Source organism: Ranitomeya variabilis, chromosome 2 (assembly GCF_051348905.1).
Source record: "Ranitomeya variabilis isolate aRanVar5 chromosome 2, aRanVar5.hap1, whole genome shotgun sequence".
In the NCBI taxonomy this organism is placed as follows: Eukaryota; Metazoa; Chordata; class Amphibia; order Anura; family Dendrobatidae; genus Ranitomeya; species Ranitomeya variabilis.
In genome coordinates this window covers 146226241-146248049 of record NC_135233.1, presented here as the reverse complement: position 1 = coordinate 146248049, position 21809 = coordinate 146226241, and the positions used below count along the sequence as shown (strand labels likewise).

At 46.3% G+C, this 21809-nt stretch overlaps 1 protein-coding gene across 3 annotated transcripts in view; it reads left to right on the top strand.

Moving 5' to 3' along the window:
• Nucleotides 1-19183: 19183 nt before the first annotated feature.
• Nucleotides 19184-21809, top strand: part of STRN (striatin) — a 176533-nt gene continuing 173907 nt past the window's right edge. For all 3 annotated transcript variants that reach the window (XM_077283060.1, XM_077283059.1, XM_077283058.1), the window contains exon 1: nt 19184-19596. In XM_077283060.1, the coding sequence (XP_077139175.1) occupies nt 19330-19596 (267 nt within the window). In that variant the 5' untranslated portion in view covers nt 19184-19329. The remainder of the gene's footprint in view (nt 19597-21809) is intronic.

Below are 21809 nucleotides of genomic sequence, written 5' to 3'. Positions count from 1 at the left end.
ACACTCTGCTGGTTAACAAAATTAGGCGGGAGCCCACGCTTTTTTTCAGAAAAATAATCTTTTATTAATTAAAAACATGTACGGTAAGCTGCACACACACTGTACTAATTGTGTTTGTCACAGACATCTGTATATCTACCTATAATTTCACATGTATTTAGTGTATGTAATCCATCTCTTCTATCCTATCGGCTCCTGCTGTGATTTTACACTATGCGGCTGCTGAATTGCCGGCTTTTATTCTATATATACATATATATATAATATATATATATAAATATATATACAGTGTGTGTATATATATATATATATATATATATATATATATATATATATATATATATATATATATATATATATGTATGTATGTATACAGTACAGACCAAAAGTTTGGACACACCTCATTTAAAAATTTTTCTGTATTTTCATGACTATGAAACTTGTACATTCAATCTGAAAGCTTCAAAACTATGAGTTAACACATGTGGAATTATATACTTAACAAAACAAAAAAGTGTGAAACAACTGAAAATATGTCTTATATTCTAGGTTCTTCAAAGTAGCCACCTTTTGCTTTGATGACTGCTTTGCACACTCTTGGCATTCTCTTGATGAGCTTTAAGAGGTAGTCACCGGGAATGGTCTTCCAACAATCTTGCAGGAGTGCCCAGAGATGCTTAGCACTTGTTGGCCCTTTTGCCTTCACGCTGCGGTCCAGCTCACCCCAAACTATCTCGATTGGGTTCAGGTCTGGTAACTGTGGAGGCCAGGTCATCTGGCGTAGCACCCCATCAATCTCCTTCTTGGTCAAATAGCCCTTAATAGAGTCCATCCGTTCATCTTTTCTGCGTCGCACAAAGACTCGGTGGTTGGAACCAAAGATCTCAAATTTGGACTCATCAGACCAAAGCACAGATTTCCACTGGACTAATGTCCATTCCCTGTGTTCTTTAGCCCAAACAAGTCTCTTCTGCTTGTTGCCTGTCCTTAGCAGTGGTTTCCTAGCAGCTATTTTACCATAAAGGCCTGCTGCACAAAGTCTCCTCTTAACAGTTGTTGTAGAGATGTGTCTGCTGCTAGAACTCTGTGTGGCATTGACCTGGTCTCTAATCTGAGCTGCTGTTAAGCTGCGATTTCTGAGGCTGGTGACTCGGATAAACTTATCCTCAGAAGCAGAGGTGACTCTTGGTCTTCCTTTCCTGGGGCGGTCCTCATGTGAGCCAGTTTCTTTGTTGCGCTTGATGGTTTTTGCCACTGCACTTGGGGACACTTTCAAAGTTTTCCCAATTTTTCAGACTGACTGACCTTCGTTTCTTAAACTAATGATGGCCACTCGTTTTTCTTTACTTAGCTGCTTTTTTCGTGCCATAATGAAAATTCTTACAGTCTATTCAGTAGGACTATCAGCTGTGTATCCACCAGACTTCTGCACAACACAACTGATGGTCCCAACCCCATTTATAAGGCAAGAAATCCCACTTATTAAACCTGACAGGGCACACCTGTGAAGTGACAACCATTCCCGCTGACTACCTCTTGAAGCTCATCAAGAGAATGCCAAGAGTGTGCAAAGCAGTCATCAAAGCAAAAGTGGCTACTTTGAAGAACCTAGATTATAAGACATATTTTCAGTTGTTTCACACTTTTTTGTTAAGTATATAATTACACATGTGTTAATTCATAGTTTTGATGCCTTCAGTGTGAATGCACAATTTTCTTAGTCATGAAAATACAGAAAAATCTTTAAATGAGAAGGTGTGTCCAAACTTTTGGTCTGTACTGTATATGTTTTGAAGATTATTCCCTTTGAAAAGGATATGTAAATGACTTATAGAATTTCTCAATGCAAAAGCTCATGTTAAAATCGCATTACAGTCGAATAGCAATCACACTGCTTTTGGATGTAAATCGGATGCTAGGTGTGAAAAATCGGATTGTACTCGCATAAAAAACGCAATGACACTCGCATAAAACTTGCATTATACTCGTCCAACTCTCCTGCATCAAAATTGGACTGATTTTAAAATTGCTAGTGTGACTCCAGCCTTAAAGGTAATGTTACATCACAAAATAGCCGTACAAACCAATCACAGCACCTTTTAGCCCTAGAAAAAATCCTACTTTCATTGTCCAAATCTATTGCTGTGTTTGCTACTTGTTTTCCATCAGTCTCTGCCCCACTGTTCTTTAAAGGGATATTCTCAAGATTGGAAGTGATCCCCTATCCATAAGATATTGCGCTGGGTCTTACCACTGGCACCCCACCAATCCTGAGAACCGCGGTTCTGCACCATTCATTGTAACGGGACTGCTGGAGATAGCCGAGCGCTGTGCTACACTTATCTGGTCTTCGGCATGGCCATACTAATAAATAGAGCAGCAGTGAGCATGATTGACCATTGCTCCATTCACACATGGCTCTTCAGAGCCATGATTCTTGGGATCAGTGTTGGTCCCAGCGTTCAGGAAGTTATCCCCTATACCTCATTGGCATTTTTGAATAAAAAATGGTTTATGAGTTATGTCAATGGTCCCTTTAATTTCTTTGGCTGAAGAGTAAATATCTACAGTAAACGTCATGTCCCATAACCAACATTTATCACCTAGTCACAGGATAGATGATAAATGTTTGACCACTGTGGGTCCAGCTACCCGGAGATCCACTGTATTAAGTGGTGAGGTGGAGAAAACAGATTTATTGCCGAGTTGTCAAAACTTTCATTATTATAGGAAAACATAAAATGGAAGGCTAAGTGCAACCTGATGTAAGCTTGAGGTAATTCAATAATTTATTTAAAAATATAACTGATTAAAAATTAACCCCTTCATGACCCAGCCTATTTTGGCCTTAAAGGGAACCTATCACCACGTTTTTTAAAGATTAGATAAAAATAGTGTGAAATAGGGGCAGAGCTGGGCTTTACATTACTGCCTTTTCGGTGCCTTTACACCCCCGTTAGGCTGCCGAAATACCTTTGTGAAGTGGCCGTTTTGTCCTGTCACTCAAGTTGGTCAGGTCGGATGGGCGTGGTCACAGCGCTGTTTCTCCCCCAGATCAGGCTCATCATTACGTTGGTGGCGTAGTGGTGTGCGCATGTCCAAGGTCCCGAATCCTGCACAGGGGTGTGAAAATAGCAGCGATGTCCGTTATTCTATTGGTGGTCGGTGGGCGCGGCCATCTTGCTTTGGCCGCGCGTGCGCAGAAGCGGCGCTCTGCTGGCCGCGGCTTCAGGAAAATGGCCGCGGGCATCTGCGCGTGCGCAGATGGCTATCGCGGCGGCCATTTTCATGAAGCAGAGTACGCATCTCGGCTTCACGAAAATGGCCGCCGCGATAGCCATCTGCGCACGCGCCGATGCCCGCGGCCATTTTCCTGAAGCCGCGGCCAGCAGAGCGCCGCTTCTGCGCACGCGCGGCCAAAGCAAGATGGCCGCGCCCACCGACTACCAATGGAATAACGGACATCGCTGCTATTTTCACACCCCTGTGCAGGATTCGGGACCTTGGACATGCGCACACCACTACGCCACCAACGTAATGATGAGCCTGATCTGGGGGAGAAACAGCGCTGTGACCACGCCCATCCGACCTGACCAACTTGAGTGACAGGACAAAACGGCCACTTCACAAAGGTATTTCGGCAGCCTAACGGGGGTGTAAAGGCACCGAAAAGGCAGTAATGTAAAGCCCAGCTCTGCCCCTATTTCACACTATTTTTATCTAATCTTTAAAAAACGGGGTGATAGGTTCCCTATAATGACCTTGCCGTTTTTTGCAATTCTGACCAGTGTCCCTTTATGAGGTAATAACTCAGGAACGCTTCAACGGATCCTAGCGATTCTGAGATTGTTTTTTCGTGACATATTGGGCTTCATGTTAGTGGTAAATTTAGGTCGATAATTTCTGAGTTTATTTGTGAAAAAAAACGGAAATTTGGCAAAAATTTTGAAAATTTCGCAATTTTCACATTTTGAATTTTTATTCTGTTAAACCAGAGAGTTATGTGACACAAAATAGTTAATAAATAACATTTCCCACATGTCTACTTTACATCAGCACAATTTTGGAAACAAATTTTTTTTTTTGCTAGGAAGTTATAAGGGTTAAAATTTGACCAGTGATTTCTCATTTTTACAACAAAATTTACAAAACCATTTTTTTTAGGGACCACCTCACATTTGAAGTCAGTTTGAGGATTCTATATGGCTGAAAATACCCAAAAGTGACACCATTCTAAAAACTGCACCCCTCAAGGTGCTCAAAACCACATTCAAGAAGTTTATTAACCCTTCAGGTGTTTCACAGCAGCAGAAGCAACATGGAAGGAAAAAATGAACATTTAACTTTTTAGTCACAAAAATGATCTTTTAGCAAAATTTTTTTTATTTTCCCAAGGGTAAAAGGAGAAACTGGACCACGAACGTTGTTGTCCAATTTGTCCTGAGTACGCTGAAACCTCATATGTGGGGGTAAACCACTGTTTGGGCGCACGGCAGAGCTCGGAAGGGAAGGAGCGCCATTTGACTTTTTCAATGAAAAATTGGCTCCAATCTTTAGCGGACACCATGTCGCGTTTGGAGAGCCCCCGTGTGCCTAAACATTGGAGCTCCCCCACAAGTGACCCCATTTTGGAAACTAGACCCCCCAATGAACTTATGTAGAAGCATAGTGAGCACTTTAAACCCCCAGGTGCTTCACAAATTGATCCGTAAAAATGAAACAGTACTTTTTTTTCACCAAAAAATTATTTTAGCCTCAGTTTTTTCATTTTCACATGGGCAACAGGATAAAATGGATACTATAGTTTGTTGGACAATTTCTCCTGAGTACACCGATACCTCACATGTGGGGGTAAACCACTGTTTGGGCACATGGTAAGGCTTGGAAGGGAAGGAGCGCCATTTGACTTTTTGAATGAAAAATTATCTCCATCGCTAGCAGACACCATGTCACGTTTGGAGAGCCCCTGTGTGCCTAAACATTGGAGCTCCCTTACAAGTGACCCCATTTTGGAAACTAGACCCCCCAAGGAACTTATCTAGAAGCATAGTGAGCACTTTAAACTCTCAGGTGCTTCAGAAATTGATCCGTAAAAATGAAAAAGTACTTTTTTTTCACACAAAATTTCTTTTAGCCTCAATTTTTTCATTTTCACATGGGCAACAGGATAAAATGGATCCTAAAATTTGTTGGGCAATTTCTCCTGAGTACGCCGATACCTCATATGTGGGGGTAAACCACTGTTTGGGTGCACGGCAAGGCTCGGAAGGGGAGGCGTGCCATTTGACTTTTTGAATGGAAAATTAGCTCCAATCGTTAGCGGACACCATGTCGCATTTGGAGAGCCCCTGTGTGCCTAAACATTGGAGCTCCCCTACAAGTGACCCCATTTTGGAAACTAGAACCCCCAAGGAACTTATCTAGATGCATAGTGAGCACTTATAACCCCCAGGTGCTTCACAGAAGTTTATAACGCAGAGCCGTCAAAATAAAAAATAATTTTTCTTTCCTCAAAAATGATTTTTAGCCCAGAATTTTTTATTTTCCCAAGGGTAATAGGAGAAATTGGACCCCAAATGTTGTTGTCCAGTTTGTCCTGAGTACGATGATACCCCATATGTGGGGGTACACCACTGTTTGGGCGCACCGCAGGGCTCGGAAGGGAAGGCACGCCATTTGGCTTTTTGTATGGAAAATTAGCTCCAATCATTAGCGGACACCATGTCGCGTTTGGAGAGCCCCTGTGTGCCTAAACATTGGAGCTCCTGCACAAGTGACCCCATTTTGGAAACTAGACCTCCCAAGGAACTAATCTCGATGTGTGGTGAGCACTTTGAACCCCCAAGTGCTTCACAGAAGTTTATAACGCAGAGCCATGAAAATAAAAAATAATTTTTATTTTCTCAAAAATGATTTTTTAGCCCACAATTTTTTATTTTCCCAAGGGTAACAGGAGAAATTGGACCCCAAAAGTTGTTGTCCAGTTTCTCCTGAGTACGCTGATACCCCATATGTGGGGGTAAACCACTGTTTTGGCACACGTCGGGGTTTGGAAGGGAAGTAGTGACGTTTTGTAATGCAGACTTTGATGGAATGCTCTGCGCGCGTCAGGTTACGTTTGCAGAGCCCCTGATGTGCCTAAACAGTAGGAACTCCCCACAAGTGACTCCATTTTGGAAACTAGACCCCCAAGGGAACTTATCTAGATGTGTGGTGAGCACTTTGAACCCCCAAGTGCTTCACAAAAGTTTATAACGCAGAGCCGTGAAAATAATAAATGTGTTTCCTTTCCTCAAAAATATTTTTTTAGCCCAGAATTTTTTATTTTTGCAAGGGTAACAGGAGAAATTTGACCCCAAAAGATGTTGTCCAGTTTCTCCTGAGTACGCTGATACCCCATATGTGGGGGTAAACCACTGTTTGGGCACATGCCGGGGCTCGGAAGGGAAGTAGTGACGTTTTGGAATGCAGACTTTGATGGAATGGTCTGCGGGCATCACGTTGCATTTGCAGAGCCCCTGATGTGCCTAAATAGTAGAAACACCCCACAAGTGACCCCATTTTGGAAACTAGACCCCCCAAGGAACTTATCTAGATGTGTGGTGAGCACGTTCAACCCCCAAGAGCTTCACAGAAGTTTACATCGCAGAGCCGTGAAAATACAAAATCATTTTTCTTTCCTCAAAAAAGATGTTTTAGCAAGCAATTTTTTATTTTCACAAGGGTAACAGGAGAAATTGGACCCCAATATTTGTTGCCCAGCTTGTTGTGAGTACGCTGATTTCCCATATGTGGGGGTAAACCACTGTTTGGGCGCACGTCAGGGCTCGGAAGGAAAGTAGTGACATTTGAAATGCAGACTTTGATGGAATGGTCTGCGGGCATCACGTTGCATTTGCAGAGCCCCTGATGTGCCTAAATAGTAGAAACACCCCACAAGTGACCCCATTTTGGAAACTAGACCCCCAAAGGAACTTATCTAGATGTGTGGTGAGCACTTTCAACCCCCAAGTGCTTCACAGAAGTTAATAACACAGAGCCGTGAAAATAAAAAATAATTGTTCTTTCCTCAAAAATTATGTTTTAGCAAGTAATTTTTTATTTTTGCAAGGGTAACAGGAGAAATTGGACCCCAACAGTTGTTGCCCAGTTTGTCCTGAGTACGCTGGTACCCCAAATGTGGGGGTACACCACTGTTTGGGCGCACGTCGGGGCTTGGAAGGGAGGGAGCACCATTTGACTTTTTGAACGCAAGATTGGCTGGAATCAATGGTGGCGCCATGTTGCGTTTGGAGACCCCTGATGTGCCTAAACAGTGGAAACCCCTCAATTCTAACTTCAACACTAACCCCAACACACTCCTAATCCCAACTGTAGCCATAACCCTAATCACAACCCTAACCCCAACACACCCCTAACCACAACCCTAACCCCAACACACCCGTAACCCTAATTCCAACCCTAACCCTAATCCTAACCCTAATCCCAACCCTAACGCTAATCCCAACCCTAACCACAACTGTAACCCCAACACACCCCTAACCCTATCCGTAACCCTAACCACAAGCCTAATCTTAACCCTATTTCCAACCCTAGCCCTAATTCCAACCCTAACTCTAATTCCAACCCTAGCCCTAAGGCTATGTGCCCACGTTGCGGATTCGTGTGAGATTTTTCCGCACGATTTTTGAAAAATCTGCAGGTAAAAGGCACTGCATTTTACCTGCGGATTTACAGCAGATTTCCAGTATTTTTTTGTGCGGATTTCACCTGCGGATTCCTATTGAGGAACAGGTGTAAAACGCTGCGGAATCCTCACAAAGAATTGACATGCTGCGGAAAATGCAACGCAGCGTATCTGCACGGAATTTTCCGCACCATGGGCACAGCGGATTTGGTTTTCCATAGGTGTACATGGTACTGTAAACCTGATGGAAAACTGCTACGAATTCGCAGCGGCCAATCCGCTGCGGATCCGCGGCCAATCCGCTGCGGATCCGCGGCCAATCCGCTGCGGATCCGTGGCCAAATCCGCACTGTGTGCACATGCCATAACCCTAACCCTACCCCTAACCCTAACCCTAACCCTACCCCTAACCCTAACCCTACCCCTAGTTCTAACCCTAACCCTAACCCTACCCCTAGTTCTAACCCTAGTTCTAACCCTAACCCTAGTGGAAAAAGAAAAAAAAAATATTTTCTTTATTTTATTATTGTCCCTACCTATGGGGGTGATAAAGGGGGGGTTTATTTATTATTATTTTATTTTGATCGCTGTGATAGAACCTACCACAGCGATCAAAATGTACTTTGTAATGAATCTGCCGGCCGGCAGATTCGGCGGGCGCACTGCGTATGCGCCCGCCATTTTGGAAGATGGCGGCGCCCAGGGAGAAGACGGACCGACTTCGGGAGGCTCGGTAAGTATGAGGGGGTGGTGGGGGGGTGGATCGGAGCACAGGGGGGGGGATCGGAGGACGGGGGAGCGGACAGGAGCACGGGGGAGCGGACAGGGGGACGGAGGGGGGTACCGGACAGAACGGAGGACTGGGGAGGAGATCGGGGGCGGTGGGGGGGGGGGCAGAACATGATTTCCAGCCATGGCAGATGCTATTGCAGCATCGGCCATGGCTGGATTGCAATATTTCACCATTTTCATAGGTGAAATATTGCAAATTGCTCTGATTGGCTGTTGCACTTTCAACAGCCAATCAGAGCGATCGTAGCCACGTGGGGGCAAAGCCACCCCCCCTGGGCTGAAGTACCACTCCCCCTCTCCCTGCAGATCGGGTGAAATAGGAGTTAACCCTTTCACCCGATCTGCAGGGACGCGATCATTCCATGACGCCACATAGGCGTCATGGGTCGGATTGGCACCGACTTTCATGACGCCTACGTGGCGTCAAAGGTCGGGAAGGGGTTAAGAAAGAATATATAATCACAGTGTAAGTCCATTTTACCCCCTTAACGACAGCCGATATGCCTTTTAATGGCGGCAGTTAAGGGTACTTATTCCTCAGCAGCGCTTTTTAATGGTTCTGGGAAATAAGATTATAGCGTCCCCCAGCGTCAGAAATTCTCCGTGGTCTTGGTTGAGACCGCATAGAGCATGATTTGGGTCGGTTTTTACAGACCCCAGTGTTGCGATCACCGTTATTCATGGAATAATGGTGACTGCAAAAAAAGTCCGATTTCCCATTTAATTTCTCTCTCCTCTGATATGATCTAACACATCAGAGGAGAGAGAAATGGGGTCCCCCAAGCCCCTGCCCTTGTACCTCCGGTGTCCCTGGACTCTCCTGCATCCCCCTGTCCTGTCCCCAGGCCATCTGCGTCTTCTTCCAGGAAGAAAATGGCGGGCTCATGCACAGTTTTATAACTACTGATGGTTGAACATCTCTACTTTTGATGTACTTTTGGAGACAGTGTGACCTGGGCTAACATTCAAGGACCCAAAGATGTGGAAATGTAGAAGGAGTGTCTTACATTATGGTATGTATTCATCCTATATTTGTTGTAGATTAAATGTAATGTTAATTTTTAAACACGTTCCGGCTATGGCATGTAAGAGTGATGTCTATTGATGACCAAGTGGGTATGTGTTAACCCCTTAACAAACGCAGATACGCCTTTTAACGGTGGCAGTTAGGGTACTTAAACCACAGAGCCGCTTTTTAATGGCGCTGTGGAATAACTGTATAGCGCCCGCTCAGATTTCTCCAGGGTCTCGCCCACTGGGGGTAGCTGAGTCTTCAGAGAACATGATTCGGTGTTAGGAGTCGAGTTTCCTCTGCTGCACAGGGGGAATCTCGATCCGTGCCTGCTGCGGTCTCCCATTCTCCATCAGCCGCAGTGGAGCCTGCTCAGCAGAGACGTCGGTCCCAGCGTCTCACTGAGTCTGGTTCAGTGCAAAGGGTTTTTGCTGCCTCTCCAGGCTCTGCTATTGTACCCTGCACTGATCTACGGTGAACAGGCTTTTCTGGGACTAAGTCCTGCTTTGCACACACTGAGCATGCCCAGGGTAAGATCTCTCAGTGGAGATCAAGGGTCGCATGTTCAGGTACTGCAGCCAAATCTATTGGTCTTTCTAGGAAGGTCCTGTAGGTACGCAGGCTCTGTAGCAGTCTCCCATTGGTCCTCTTTTGGAAGGTCCTGTACGTGCTGCAGCTATTTAAGGCTCGCATGGCCGCACAGCCATGCGCTAGTATCTTCTAAAGTTACATGCTTTGCGCCACTGTGGTCATATGCGTGAATGTGTTCAGGCACCCGGCTGAAATAAGCCCCTAGAATGCTGGCACCTCCGGCGAGGAGATTGTGTATGAGAGTATTCAGGGACCTGGCTGAAATAAGTCCCTAGAATGCTGGCACCTCCGGCGAGGAGTGTTGTGTGCATGCATGACCACTGACTGCTCTCTTCTGGGTAGTTAGCCTGTGTCTCTGTGAGAGTTAACAGGGCACAGAGCTTTGCTTTCTCGGCCGCTCTGTGAAGCTAACAGAGCTAGTTAATACCGCCATATTGTGCCGCCATTTACTTAGCGGCAGGATATTTCTTGCACGGTGGATCCCAGGTTGCGAACGCACCAATCACATCAATAAATATATTCGGTGCATTCCGCAAACCCTAACATTCGGGTCAGCTTTTACCTATCCCGGTGTTGCATTCACCGTTATTAACGACATAACGGCGATGGCAAAAAAAGTCAGATTTTCCATTTAATTTCTCTTTCCTCTGATGTGATAGCACATCAGAGGAGAGAGAAATAGGATCCCCGGTACTCCCCAGTATGTCCGGAGTCCCTGCATCCCCCCCGTGATGTCCCCTGGGCCGCCGACATTTTCTTCCGGGTGAAAATGGTAGGTGTATGCACAGCGCACCTGCCGAGATCTGCCGTCCGACACCCAGCAACAATAGGACATTTTTCCTATTGGTTCCTTTTCATCACTGTGATAGGGTCTATCACAGTGATCAAAATAAAAAAAGTAAATCAAACCCCCCTTTTTTAGTTAGGTAAAAAAATAAAATAAGAAAAATGTATTTATTTCCATTTTTCCATTAGGGTTAGGGTTGAGCTAGGGTTACAGTTGGGCTAGGCTTAGGGTTGGGCTAGGGTTAATGTTGGGGCTAAGGTTAGGGTTGGGGCTAGGGTTAGGGATGGGCTAAGGTTGGGGCTAGATTTAGGGTTGGGGCTAGGGTTAGGGTTGGTCTAGGGTTAGGGTTTGTGTTAGGATTGGGGCTAGGGTTACGGTTGGGGTTAGGTTTGTGTTGGGATTAGGGTTGTGGTTAGGGTCATGGTTGTGGTTTTGGGTGGGATTGGGGTTAGGAGTGTGTTAGGGTTGTGGTTAGGGCTATGGTCGGGATTAGGGTTGTGTTGGGGTTAGGGTTAGAGTTATAATGGCGTGGTTCCACTGTTTAGGTACATCATGGGGTCTTCAAACGCGACACGGCGCCCACCATTGATTCCAGCCAATTTTGCGTTCAAAAAGTCAAACGGTCCTCCCTCCCTTCTAAGCCCTACCATGCGCCCAAACAAAGGCTTTTCCCCACATACCGGGTATCAGCGTACTCAAGAGAAATTGGACAACAAATTTTGTGGTCCATTTCCTTCTAATACCCTTGTGAAAGAAAAAAAATTGGTTCCAAAGTAAATTTGTTATGAAAAAAGTAAAATGTTCATTTTTTCCTTCCACGTTGCTTTAGTTCTCGTGAAGCACCTGAAGGGTTATTAAACTTCTTGAATGTGATTTTGCGCACCTTGAGGGGTGTAGTTCTTAGAATGCTGTCATTTTTCAGTATTTTCTATTATATTGATCCCCAAACTCACTTCAAATGTGAGGTTGTCCTTTAAAAAATGGTTTTATAAATTTTGTTTGAAAAATGAGAAATTGCTGGTCAAATATTAACCCTTATAACGTCCTAACAAAAACAAATTATGTTTCTAAAATTGTGCTGATGTAAAGTAGACATGTGGGAAATGTTATTTATTAGCTATTTTGAGTGACACCCCACTCTGATTTAAGGGCAAGAAAATTAAAAGTTTGAAAATTGCAAAATTTTCAACATTTTTGCCAAATTTCCATTTTTTTATAAATGCAAGTCATATCGAAGAAATTTTAGCACTAATATGAAGTACAGTCACTAAAAAACATTCTCAAACTCGGTGGAATCCGTTGAAGCATTCCAGAGCTGTAACTTCATAAAGTGACAGTGGTCAGAATTGTAAAAATTGGCTTGGTCATTAAGTACCAAATTGGCTCTGTCACTAAGGGGTTACAGGTGGTTTGCATTCTTTTGTTGTCGGAAATGGAAGGGAGGCGCCATCTGTCTTATTTGCCTAGGGCACCAAAATACCTTGTCCAGGACCTGGTTAGATAAGTGAATTGAGTTGATAAGCCAGTCTAAAGAAATGCGTCTTTAAGAAAATTAATTGTCCTGGGTAGAGCATTTCAGGGAAGTGGAGAAGCATGCAAGAAGTCTTAGAGATGAGAATGGGGGGTTTGGGTTATTGAAGATGTTAGTTTTAGGTCATTAGCAAAATGGAGGACACGGGTAGGGTGATAGTCAGCGATGATGGAGAAGAAGTAGGGCGATGCAGAACTATGGAGAACTTTGTGGGTGAGAGTAATAAGTTTATATTGAACAAAGTATTGGACGGACAACCAGTGCAATGACTCGCACAGGGTGGAGGCATCGGAGTAGCAGCCAGGCTGAACTGTGATCAGATCCCCGCTAGCACAGTGAGCGCTCAGGGCTCAAGGTGCTAGCGGGGATCTCACAGAAGTCACCGCAGCTCAGCCCGGCTGGGAAAGGAGCTCAGTGACCAGAGGTAACCTCTATGAAGTCACCCCCGGTCACTGAAGTTCCAATCCCAAGCAGCTCATTCACCAGTGGTTTTCAGCTGATACGGTCGCATCTTGGCACCGTCCAAGTTGAAAACTGTATATCCCCCATACATGGATTACGGCGTGGGACACAACGACGGACAGGTATGGTATAATGTTGTTTTATTATTTTACTTTTATTACAGGAGATTGAGGGCTTGGGAATTAGGAGTAATAATTAAAATAGAAAACTGTGTTTTGTTTTTACTTCAAATAAAAGACTTTATTCTTGCTGTGTCTTTATTTACCATACAACTATAGGATTAGTAATGGATAGGTGTCTTATAGACGCTCCTCCATTACTAAACCATGGGCTTGATGTCACCGGTGACATCAACCCCACAATTATTACCCCACTTGCCACCGCTACAGGGCAAGTGGGAAGAGCTGGGCAAAGCACCACAATTGGCACATCTAATAGATGTGCCTTTTCTGGGAGCCTGCGGGCTGCTATTTTTAGGCTGGGGGGGTCAATATCCATGGCCCCTTACCAGCCTGAGAATACCAGCCCCCAGCTGTGAGCTTTAACAGGGCTGGTTCTCAAAAATGGGGGGGGGACCTTTTTTATTATTTATTTAAATCACTTAAAAATATGGCGTGGAGACCCCTCTATTCTTGATATCTAACCTTGCTGAAGCTGACAGCTGAGCTGCAGTCCCCAGCTGTGAGTTTTGTCTGGCTGGTTGTCAAAAATAGAGGGGAACCCACGCCGTTTTTTAAAAATTACCGTATTTATTTACAGCGCAGGAGCGGCAGATGAATTCTCCCATCTGACACTCCTGCTGTCACTGTTATTAGCAGCAGCAGGGGTAGGATGAGGGGAGTAATAGTTCCATCAGCCGCCGCCTGCTGTCTCTTTTATTACTTAAATGTAGCTCTCATCATTCTACCCTGCTCGAGCCGATTGCCGGCAGAGCAGTGGAGAATGATGAGAGCCGTGTTCAGCACCCGGCGCCGGGTAACAGCGCTTACTGTAACGCTTCTTCCCCGGCGCCGATGCGTATCACATGGACAACATCCATGTGTGTTATGTGTTTGCACGTGTGCGAGACGTTTTATGGCTCGTGCTGACATTAAAAAACGTACATGTCAGCTTGTTTTGCCCACGGACACACAATCCGTGGAATCACACTGAAATGTGCACAGACCCATTCAATTGAATAGAGCTCCATTCCTCCCGAGTCTCTCCGCATGGCTAAGTAGCACTGTACAGCCACATATAGGGTATTGCCACGTGCAGTAGAAATTGTGGAACAAATTTTGTTGCCATTTTTACCCACTTCTTGTGTGAAAATGTAAAATTTTTTGCTAAAACAAAATTTTTGTGGTAAACGTAGTTATTTTGTCCTCACTGAACAATGGTATAAAATTCTGTGACACACCCATGGTGTCCATATGATCACTACACCCCCAGATGAATTCATTGAGAGGTTTAGCTAGTAAAATGGGGTCACTTATGGTTTTTTTTTGCTGTTTTGGCACCTCATGGGCTCTCCCAATGGGTCATGGCACCTGCAAACCTTAAAGGGAACCTGTCACCTGTCAGTTAGTTTGTAACTAAAAGAGCCATCTTGTGCAGCACTAATGCTGCATTCTGACAAGGTGGCTCTTTTAGTTATTGTTCGTTGCACTGCAGAAATAATCACTTTTGAATTTGGTACCTCATACCTGTAAAATCGCCAGGGAGGCAGGTCTTTCCCCCTCATCCAAACGCCTCCCTGCTGTCACTCTGCGAGAAGGGCGCCGCCTCCTCGGCGTTATTCAGTTGTCCAGGCGCCTGCGCGGTCATATTCTGCCTTTGGCATGCACAGTTCGCGCTGCCCGACAACTGACATCACTTGATGTCTTGTTTACTGCGCCTGCGTGCACCCGCGGGATCTCGGGCCGCTCGTGAAAACTATGATTTTTTTATTTTTATGGCTCTACGTTGTAAATGTCTGTGAAGCAGTTGTGGGTTCAAATGCTCACCACACATGTAGATAAGATCCTTGGGGGGTCTAGTTTCCAAAATGGTGTCACTTGTGCAGGTTTTTCCACTGTTTAGGCACATCAGGGGCTCTCCAAATACGACATTGCATCTGATCTCAATTCCAGCCAATTTTGCATTTTAAAGTCAAACGGCGCTCCTTCACTTCTGAGCTCTGCCATGCAACCGCGTAATTAGGACAAATTGCACAATATCTTTTGGGGTCCAATTTCTCCTGTTACCCTTGGCAAGATAAAAAAATTTTGGTCTGAATTACATTTTTTCGAAAAAAAGTTAAATGTTCATTTTTGTTTTAAACATTCAAAAAATTCCTGTGAAGCACCTGAAGGGTTAATAAACATCTTCAATGTGGTTTTGAACACCTTGAGGGGTGCAGTTTTTAGAATGGTGTCACTATTGGGTATTTTCTATCATATAGACCCCTCAAAATGACTTCAAATGTGATGTAGTCCCCAAAAAAATGGGGTTGTAAAAATGAGAAATCGCTGTTAACTTTTATCCCTTATAACTTCCTAACAAAAAAAATTTGGTTCCAAAATTGTGCTGATGTAAAGTAGACATGTGGGAAATGTTACTTATTAACCCCTTCATGACCTTGGGATTTTCCGTTTTCCCATGTTCGTTTTTCACACCCCTCCTTCCCAGAGCCATAATTTTTTTGTTTTTCCGTCAATTTGGCCATGTGAGGGCTTATTTTTTGCGGGACGAGTTGTTCTTTTGAACGACATCATTGGTTTTACCATGTTGTGTACTAGAAAACGGGAAAAAAATTCCAAGTGCAGTGAAATTGCAAAAAAAGTGCAGTCCCACACCTGTTTTTTGTTTGGCTTTTTTTGCTAGGTTCACTAAATGCTAAAACTGACCTACCATTATGATTCTCCAGGTCAGTATGAGTTCATAGACACCTAACATGACTAGGTTATTTTTCACGTAAGTGGTGAAAAAAAATTCTGAACATTGCAAAAAAAAAAAAAAAAGCGCCATTTTCCGATACTCGTAGCGTCTCCATTTTTCGTGATCTGGGGTCAGGTGAGGGCTTATTTTTTGCGTGCCGAGCTGGCGTTTTTAATGATAGCATTTTGGTGTAGATACGTTCTTTTGATCGCCCGTTATTGCATTTTAATGCAATGTCGCGGCGACCAAAAAAACGTAATTCTGGCGTTTCGAATTTTTTTCTCATTACACCGTTTAGTGATCAGGTTAATGCTTTTTTTTATTGATAGACCGGGCGATTCTGAATGCGGCGATACCAAATATGTGTAGGTTTGATTTTTTTTTATTGATTTATGTTGATTGGGGCGAAAGGGGGGTGATTTAAACTTTTATATTTTTTTTATTTTTTTCACATTTTTTTAAACTTTTTTTTAAACTTTTGCCATGCTTCAATAGCCTCCATGGGAGGCTAGAAGCAGGCACAGCACGATCGGCTCTGCTACATAGCAGAGATCTGCTGTTCGCTGCTATGTAGCAGAAAATCAGGTGTGCTGTGAGCGCCGACCACAGAGTGGCGCTCACAGCTGCCAGGGATCTGTAACCATAGAGGCCTCAAGGACCTCTATGGTTACTATTCTGAAGCATCGCCGACCTCCGATCATGTGACGGGGGTCAGCGATGACGTCATTTCCGGCCGCCCGGCCGGATGCGGTAGTTAAATGCCGCTGTCTGCGTTTGACAGTGGCATTTAACTAGTTAATAGCGGTGGGTGAATCGCAATTTCACCCGCCGCTATTGCGGGCACATGTCAGCTGTTCAAAACAGCTGACATGTCCCGGCTTTGATGTGGGCTCACCGCGGAGCCCTGCATCAAAGCAGGGGAGCTGACCTCGGACGTACTATCCCATCCGAGGTCAGTAAGGGGTTAAGTGTGACATATTTCTGTTTTAAAGGCATAAAAATTCAAAGTTTGAAAATTGCTAAATTTTCCAAATTTTCGCCAAATTTCCGTTTTTTAGACAAACGCAGGTAATAGCAAAGAAATTTTACCACTAGCATGAAGTACAATATGTCACGAGACAACAATGTCAGAATCACTGGGATCCGTTGAAGAGTTCCAGAGTTATTACCTCATAAAGGAACAGTGGTCAGAATTTTACAAATTAGCCCGCTCATTAACGTGCAAACCACTCTTGGGGGTAAAGGAGTTAAACTAAATGTTATGCTCCAATAAAATAATAAGGCCTATACTCACCTCCCATGCCGGCTGCCATGATAGCACTCACTCTCCCCGCCGCAGTGGAATAACATGTGATGCCCGGCGCCTAATCACCGCTGGCGTTACTGTCTCTGCCTGCGGACAAACTGAACATGAAGAGAAAGTCCGGGAGGAGCTGCAGCCGTGGGTTCCTCTTCATTTTCAGTTTGTCCGAAGCCAGAGACATTGACGCCAGCGGTGACTGGGCGCCAGTGTCACAACACTGCATCATAGCCCCGGGGAGAGCGAGTGCTGACACAGCGGGAACAGGGCCAGCACGGGAGGTGAGAATAGGCTTTATTATTTTATTGGAACATAACATTTCGTTTAAGAAAGGGTTGTCCTAGTAGTGGATTAAAAGGTGCAGAAAATCTGTAACATCAAAAACTTACAAAAAGTGCTGTGTGGGAATGTCGCCTTACAGGGCGCGGTATGCACACTGTAGGGATTCACAAGTCTGCAGTCACAGAGAGTGACTGCCATCTTGGACGCCAAGGTCAGACAACCTGTTTAAAGCACCACTCCAGCATTTGTTTCAGCTCTGGAATGGTGCTTTAAATGTAAGTCTCTAAGGGTATGGCTCCACGGTCCGGAGGGGCGGCGGTATCGCCGCAGCGGCAAAGCCGCTCGGCGCTAAGCCCCACCCCCTTTCTGGGACGCGATGGTGCCGGATGTGTACAGTACACATCCGGGATCATCGCACCCCTCGCCATAGGGCCCTGTGATATGCCTTGCGGGGACGCTGCGTCCCCGCAAGGTGCACGGACATGCTGCGATCTGAAAAGACGCGCAGCATGTCCGGAGTCGCAGGGCCGCCGCGTGCGGGTTTACACGCATAGTGGAGACGGGATTTCATAAAATCCCCTCCACTATGCTGGAACATCTGGACGCTGCTTGTTTGACGCTGCAGCGTCAAACAAGCAGCGTTTACTTACCGTGGAAACATACCCTAACCCCCAGTCATAGTCTCACTCTTTGCCATCTTCCCCGTTTTTCGGCCCCGCTCGGGTCCGCGGCGCCATCTTGTGAGTGCGGCTTCTGACAAGCTCTCAATGCAAGTCTATGAGAGCCGGATCGAGGCCAGAATGAAGCTCTCATAGACTTGTACAGAAAAGTGACCTCCGGCCAGGAAATACTGGAGCTGCTGACAGGTCACTTTTCACCGGAGACTGACAGGAGCGACACTGGAAAAGGATGACGGTGACGGTGGGCGAGTATACGCCGGGGGCAGGGGACTACAGATAAAGCATCGCTCCAGCGGTACGGAGCGGCGCATTAACCAATCAAGGCGGCTTTCATGGGAGCGAAACTTCAACCTACTGTATCCTCACCCATCCCTTGTAGATTGTGAGCCCTCGCGGGCAGGGTCCTCTCTCCTCCTGTACCAGTTATAACTTGTATTGTTCAAGATTATTGTACTTGTTTTTATTATGTATACCCCTCCTCACTTGTAAAGCGCCATGGAATAAATGGCGCTATAACAATAAATAATAATAAGAATAATAATAATAACATCCTGAGGAGCCTGGAGTTTACTTTGCTTCCCAGGACCCGATTCATCATTTACTGAAGTCACTTTGTTTTTTTGCCTTGTGGAATTTGTTGACATTTTTTGCACATTCTTCAAAAAGCACTTTTTTTTGTCTTTGAACAGTTTTGGCCACTTCATAGGAAGAAAAGTCGCGAATCCTTTAAAAAGTAAAAACGTTGAAAACACCTCCAGAAACCTTACATTTCACAAATTTGTCTAAACCATCTGAATAACCAAAGATGGTGAGAAAAAAAGACATAAAAACTCATAGAGGAGAAGCCACATATAGAAGCAAACAATGAACTCGAGCTCAGTGTGAACATGGCCCTTAGACGTCTCCAGACATTAGACGTCTCCAGTGCGCGAATGTAAATTATAACACTTGTTAATAAAGTTACATTAAACAAAAAAAAAAAAACTAACTAGGAAGAAGCGGCGGTCAGGGCGGTGCCGAACCTTACGCCTTGTGCCGTACGTGACGTCACGGCGCCGCTGTCAGAGAGGCAGGAGACCCGCCCAGGCAGCCGCTTCTCTTCCTTCGAGTGTGGGCGGCAGCGGAGCCCGGGCTGTGGGTGCAGCACGGCGGTGGACGGGACCTATGTGACGCTACGCGGCCATTGCGGAGTCGCAGTATTAGCGCCTGTGTGAGCGCCGGTCCCTCCGCTCGGCTCCTCATTCTTCTGTATCGGGCTCGGTGGCGGCCGCTCGGTGGTAACCGCGGCCCCTGCTGCGAGGGCGGCCATGGACGAGCAGGCGGGGCCCGGCGTTTTCTTCAACAACAATAACAATTCGTTGCTGTCCGCGGCCGGTGCGGGGCCTGCGGGAGCCGGCAAAGGATTTGAGGCCGGGACTGGTGATTCGGTTGCTGGCGGTGTAGGAGGAGGCGGCACCGGGACGGCAGGCAGGGCCCAGTACAGCATCCCGGGCATCCTGCACTTCTTACAGCACGAGTGGGCCCGCTTCGAGGTGGAGAGAGCGCAGTGGGAGGTGGAGCGGGCCGAGCTGCAGGTAATCACCGGGACCTGTCACTGTACACACGTGTGCACCGACAGCGGGGCCGTGTATACTGTATACTGTCATGTGCACCGACAGCAGGGCCGTGTATACTGTATACTGTCATGTGCACCGACAGCGGGGCCGTGTATACTGTCATGTGCACCGACAGCGGGGCCGTGTATACTGTATACTGTCATGTGCACCGACAGCAGGGCCGTGTATACTGTATACTGTCATGTGCACCGACAGCGGGGCCGTGTATACTGTCATGTGCACCGACAGCGGGGCTGTGTATACTGTATACTGTCATGTGCACCGACAGCGGGGCTGTGTATACTGTCATGTGCACCGACAGCGGGGCTGTGTATACCGTATACTGTCATGTGCACCGACAGCGGGGCTGTGTATACCGTATACTGTCATGTGCACCGACAGCAGGGCTGTGTATACTGTATACTGTCATATGCACCGACAGCAGGGCCGTGTATACTGTACACTGTCATGTGCACCGACAGCGGGGGCCGTGTATACTGTCATGTGCACCGACAGCGGGGCTGTGTATACTGTATACTGTCATGTGCACCGACAGCGGGGCTGTGTATACTGTATACTGTCATGTGCACCGACAGCGGGGGCCGTGTATACTGTACACTGTCATGTGCACCGACAGCAGGGCCGTGTATACTGTATACTGTCATGTGCACCGACAGCGGGGCCGTGTATACTGTATACTGAAATGTGCACCGACAGCGGGGCTGTGTATACTGTCATGTGCACCGACAGCGGGGCCGTGTATACTGAAATGTGCACCGACAGCGGGGCCGTGTATACTGTCATGTGCACCGACAGAGGGGCTGTGTATACTGTATACTGTCATATGCACCGACAGCGGGGCAGTGTATACTGAAATGTGCACCGACAGCGGGGCCGTGTATACTGTCATGTGCACCGACAGAGGGGCTGTGTATACTGTATACTGTCATATGCACCGACAGCGGGGCAGTGTATACTGAAATGTGCACCGACAGCGGGGCCGTGTATACTGTCATGTGCACCGACAGCAGGGCCGTGTATACTGTCATGTGCACCGACAGCACGGCCGTGTATACTGTCATATGCACCGACAGCAGGGCCGTGTATACTGTATACTGTCATATGCACCGACAGCAGGGCCGTGTATACTGTATACTGTCATGTGCACCGACAGCAGGGCCGTGTATACTGTATACTGTCATATGCACAGACAGCAGGGCCGTGTATACTGTATACTGTCATATGCACCGACAGCAGGGCTGTGTATACCGTATACTGTCATGTGCACCGACAGCAGGGCTGTGTATACTGTATACTGTCATATGCACCGACAGCAGGGCCGTGTATACTGTATACTGTCATGTGCACCGACAGCAGGGCCGTGTATACTGTCATGTGCACCGACAGCAGGGCCGTGTATACTGTCATGTGCACCGACAGCAGGGCCGTGTATACCGTATACTGTCATGTGCACCGACAGCAGGGCTGTGTATACCGTATACTGTCATGTGCACCGACAGCAGGGCTGTGTATACTGTATACTGTCATGTGCACCGACAGCAGGGCCGTGTATACTGTATACTGTCATGTGCACCGACAGCAGGGCCGTGTATACTGTATACTGTCATATGCACCGACAGCAGGGCTGTGTATACCGTATACTGTCATGTGCACCGACAGCAGGGCTGTGTATACTGTATACTGTCATGTGCACCGACAGCAGGGCCGTGTATACTGTATACTGTCATGTGCACCGACAGCAGGGCCGTGTATACTGTCATGTGCACCGACAGCAGGGCCGTGTATACTGTCATGTGCACCGACAGCAGGGCCGTGTATACTGTCATGTGCACCGACAGCAGGGCTGTGTATACTGTATACTGTCATATGCACCGACAGCAGGGCCGTGTATACTGTCATGTGCACCGACAGCAGGGCCGTGTATACTGTCATGTGCACCGACAGCACGGCCGTGTATACTGTCATATGCACCGACAGCAGGGCCGTGTATACTGTATACTGTCATATGCACCGACAGCAGGGCCGTGTATACTGTATACTGTCATGTGCACCGACAGCAGGGCCGTGTATACTGTATACTGTCATATGCACCGACAGCAGGGCCGTGTATACTGTATACTGTCATATGCACCGACAGCAGGGCTGTGTATACCGTATACTGTCATGTGCAC